General features: G+C 47.9%; 1 protein-coding gene across 1 annotated transcript in view; it reads left to right on the top strand.

Moving 5' to 3' along the window:
• The window catches only part of LOC311312983 (unconventional myosin-XVIIIa-like), a gene marked incomplete at both ends in the record, with an annotated part of 119278 nt that overhangs the window by 55967 nt on the left and 58311 nt on the right, over positions 1 to 5000 (top strand). The window contains 3 exons of the mRNA XM_084442990.1: positions 3404 to 3577; positions 3801 to 3894; positions 4352 to 4544. Of these exons, the coding sequence (XP_084299116.1) occupies positions 3404 to 3577; positions 3801 to 3894; positions 4352 to 4544 (461 nt within the window). The remainder of the gene's footprint in view (positions 1 to 3403; positions 3578 to 3800; positions 3895 to 4351; positions 4545 to 5000) is intronic.

The following is a 5000-nucleotide window of genomic DNA, read 5'->3' as shown; positions in this document are numbered from 1 at the left end:
ATTCCTCCAACCACAGGCCTCCCTGCAGGGGGCAGTGTTGGCATTGTTCTCTCCATGTGGCATGCTGGCTGAGAAGCATCGGCTTCACTTCCAACTTCTGATATCCTCCTTTTCCTTACTTGTTAGGACACACGGTTTAGAGGGACTCGTTTTTCCTTACTTGTTAGGACACACGGTTTAGAGGGACTCGTTTTTCCTTACTTGTTAGGACACACGGTTTAGAAGGACTCGTTTTTCCTTACTTGTTAGGACACACGGTTTAGAGGGACTCGTTTTCCTTACTTGTTCTTGCCCACTATGGCTATTTATCTCGTCTTGGTCCAGATCAGGGTTTCCCAGCCTAGGGTCCGGGCCCCCCTTACAGTTGTCTACTGTAAGAATCATGTTATTGACATGATACATGATCATATCTGATGAAGGGCCAAAGAGCCTTGTATTTACGGCACTACAATACCATATAAATTCAACAAATTAATATGAGACTATGAATTGTGTCGACCTTAATATTACTGCTACATTTGCAAAACGCTTAATTGTCCCCTAACTTACACCTGATGGAATTTGTGCACATATGAACAGACTGGACATTCACAGAGATTTTAGCAAATTCCATCAGGTGTAAGTTAGGGGCGCTCTGGGGGAGAAAGGTTTGGGACCCCTGGTCTAGATTACAGACTAGATAAATGGATTCAGGCGTGTTGGTGCTCAGCCTGAACAAAAGACTGCACACCTTTTTTTAAATTTAGTTTTACCCCTCTAAGACCAGAGTTGGCCTCCCTGGACCATGCTCTAGTCACAAGTAGGTTTTACCACACTGACCCAGTAAGCGTAGTTCTTCTGCGTGTGCCTGGCAGAGCATGAACAGTATTAAACAAATGTCTGTTCTCGTGGTGAATGTCAAGTGTAAATACATGAATAGTGATTGTCTCTAACCCCTCCCTCTCTCTGCTTGGCTGTTTGCATGCTGCGCCCTTTCAAAACGCAGAGGCGGACGAAGGTAATGGAAAACAACAACATTCAGCCAATCTTGTCTTTTTTTCCGCCCTACTCCTGTTTCCGTTGCCTTGCCCTCTGTCGATAATGTGTTTATCGTTCTTCCCTGACACACTCGTTCTATGGGCTTGTTTATTTGTTTTCTGTCCTCTCTCCTAGTCGTTTTCTTCTGCTCCGCCTCCTGACACCTCCTGATGCTTCCCTCGTTCTTTCTTCAGAGACTTTTGTCGGCACTTTAAGTCTCTCCATCTGTGTCCTCATGTCACCCACTTTCAAGTCTGTCACACTCCTATCACAGTACAGTACACGCCCACACCACAAGGCCTGTTCTTTGTAAACTTGTGTAGCTGACTTGTTTTATTTTCTCCCTCATCACCACCAGAGAACTTTCTCCTTGTTTGTCTGTGAACATTTTCACCCTGACTTGCTTTGTCTCCTGAATGTTGATTTTGATGTTTTGTCAGCTGTGCAGGACAGACCTGATCCATCTGTCTCTATCAGCTCTCTAGGACACACCTGATCCATCTGTCTCTATCAGCTGTCCAGGACAGACCTGATCCATCTGTCTCTATCAGCTCTCTAGGACAGACCTGATCCATCTGTCTCTATCAGCTGTCCAGGACAGACCTGATCCATCTGTCTCTATCAGCTCTCTAGGACAGACCTGATCCATCTGTCTCTATCAGCTCTCTAGGACAGACCTGATCCATCTGTCTCTATCAGCTGTCCAGGACAGACCTGATCCATCTGTCTCTATCAGCTCTCCAGAACAGACCTGATCCATCTGTCTCTATCAGCTGTCCAAGACAGACCTGATCCATCTGTCTCTATCAGCTCTCTAGGACAGACCTGATCCATCTGTCTCTATCAGCTCTCTAGGACAGACCTGATCCATCTGTCTCTATCAGCTCTCTAGGACAGACCTGATCCATCTGTCTCTATCAGCTCTCTAGGACAGACCTGATCCATCTGTCTCTATCAGCTCTCTAGGACAGACCTGATCCATCTGTCTCTATCAGCTCTCCAGGACAGACCTGATCCATCTGTCTCTATCAGCTCTCCAGGACAGACCTGATCCATCTGTCTCTATCAGCTGTCCAGGACAGACCTGATCCATCTGTCTCTATCAGCTCTCTAGGACACACCTGATCCATCTGTCTCTATCAGCTCTCCAGGACAGACCTGATCCATCTGTCTCTATCAGCTCTCTAGGACAGACCTGATCCATCTGTCTCTATCAGCTGTCCAGGACAGACCTGATCCATCTGTCTCTATCAGCTGTCCAGGACAGACCTGATCCATCTGTCTCTGTCCATAACAGACCTGATTCCTCTGTCTCTGTCCATAACAGACCTGGTCCATCTCTCTCCCAGCCAGGCACACTCACAGTTGTGGTTGGAAGAGAAAGAGCTACAATAACAGAGTGTACAGACCCAGAAGGGTTTAGGACTGGTCTTAGACCAACCCAGAAGGGTTTAGGACTGGTCTTAGACCAACCCAGAAGGGTTTAGGACTGGTCTTAGACCAACCCAGAAGGGTTTAGGACTGGTCTTAGACCAACCCAGAAGGGTTTAGGACTGGTCTTAGACCAACCCAGAAGGGTTTAGGACTGGTCTTAGACCAACCCAGAAGGGTTTAGGACTGGTCTTAGACCAACCCAGAAGGGTTTAGGACTGGTCTTAGACCAACCCAGAAGGGTTTAGAGCTGGTCTTAGACCAACCCAGAAGGGTTTAGGACTGGTCTTAGACCAACCCAGAAGGGTTTAGGACTGGTCTTAGACCAACCCAGAAGGGATTAGAGCTGGTCTTAGACCAACCCAGAAGGGTTTAGAACTGGTCTTAGACCAACCCAGAAGGGTTTAGAACTGGTCTTCGACCAACCAAGAATGGTTTAGAACTGGTCTTCGACCAACCAAGAATGGTTTAGGACTGGTCTTAGACCAACCCAGAAGGGTTTAGAGCTGGTCTTTAAGAGCTTTTTATTTATTTTATTTTTTAAGTGTAGTTTCTTTAGAAAATAGCTTCAAAATGGAATTGCTTTTAGATTTTCATAACAACAAACGTAATGGCCAGTGCCCTCTTAGTTTGATCATGTTACAGTAAGTGAATATGTCCTCGGCACAGACGCCTACGGTCCAGAGGTCCAGTGTGTCCAATGGAATCAAAACCATATCAGTGCTAGCAACAAGCTTCTACCAACTTGGCTTCTACCAGTTGTTTAATTTGAAAAAAAATATTCTACCTACAGTATATAGTATTATATATACTAGTATATAGTATTATATATAGTAATATATAGTAACAAATATAGTATTATACATGTCTTCATACGTTAGGCTACAGTAGCTAGGGTACCTGCCGTCAGCCGACGCTGGAGCGCTCTCACTCTGGCCCTGTCTCCTGTCCCCAGCTGGCCGGAAGCAGTTTGCCCGTCACGAGTGGGCGCAGAAGGCTGCCTACCTGCTGGGCTGCACCCTGGAGGAGCTGTCGTCCTCCATCTTCAAGCACCAGGCCAAGGGGGCCCTGCAGAGGTCCACTTCCTTCCGCCAGGGGCCTGACGAGGCCGGGACCGGGGACAGCTCAGGTAGGCTCTCTCCTGGTACCACGTTAACCAGCTGGCCTAGTCTTTCGCCATTGCTGGTACCTCACTGACAAGACAAAACAACCCAAAATATAACTCTGCAAAAGAACTGACGAAGGAGTCGTTGACAACCAAATTAGAACAGGTTGGGTTCTAGAAGAGGTTCTAGGAGAGGTTCTAGAAGAGGTTCTGGTAGACTCCATTACAGTATTTGATGTTCTTGTAGGAGGTCCTAAGATCACGGCTCTGGAGTGTCTGGAGGCCATGGCGTCTGGCCTCTACTCAGAGCTCTTCACGCTGGTCATCTCCCTCCTCAACAGGTCAGTCAGCCTCTGTTCCTCTGGACTCCTTCATCCTGCTCTCACTGATTTACCAGCGAGACTCTGTGACTGCTCTCTCTCTATCTCTCTCTTTCTCTTTTCCTGAAATCATTTTCCCCCTCTGCATTTCTCCCTTCTTTCTCTCCCTCACTCCTTTTTCTCTTTCTCCCTCTGTCTCCCTCACTTTCTTTCTCTCCCTCTCTTTTCTCTTTCTCTCTCTCCCCTCCCTCTCTTTTCTCTTTCTCCTTCTCCCTTTCTATCTCTCTCCCTCCCTCTCCCCCTCTCCCCCCCTCTCTCTCTCTCTCTCTCTCTCTCTCTCTCTCTCTCTCTCTCTCATATGGTTGGTCTTGATCCCTTCGTCCTGTGCTCCTACTTCCTGCCCCCCCCCCTCCCCCTCTATCTGTGGTACTGTACCCATCCTGGTCCTGTGTGCTCTACCTGCCCCCATCCCCCTCAGAGCCCTGAAGTCCAGTCAGCACTCTCTGTGCTCCCTGCTGATCGTGGACACGCCGGGCTTCCAGAACCCGCGTCTGGCCCGGCGCCAGCGCGGCGCCACCTTCGAGGAGCTGTGCCACAACTACGCCCAGGAGAGGCTGCAGACGCTCTTCCACGAGCGCACCTTCGTACAGGAGCTGGAGAGATACAAAGAGGTGCAGAGGCGGCACACACACACACACACACACACACACACACATGCACGCACATACACACACATACACACACGTACACACACATACACACACACACACACGCACACGCACGCGCACACACACATACTGTACACACACATGCACGCACATACACACATACACACACACGCACGCACACACACTCATACACACACACACACACACACACACACGCGCACACACACACACACACATGAGAATATATGATACATATTCACTTATGAAAATAGATAGATAATTAACATTGTATTGCTACCTTGCAGATACGTAGTGTATGTCCAGTCAGATGGACGCTTCCTAGCCTACAGTATCAATCATGTGTTTGTGACCTTTGACACATGAATACCAGTAGAGCCGTCTGTCTCTAAACAAAGCTATGATTGTCATTAACATATTTCATTTTGTTTTACTGTACAG

This window comes from Borostomias antarcticus (assembly GCF_949987555.1).
Source record: "Borostomias antarcticus genome assembly, chromosome: 1".
NCBI classification, from domain to species: Eukaryota; Metazoa; Chordata; class Actinopteri; order Stomiiformes; family Stomiidae; genus Borostomias; species Borostomias antarcticus.
Note: the sequence above shows the minus strand (reverse complement) of the source record. Positions and strands in the feature narration are given on the sequence as shown.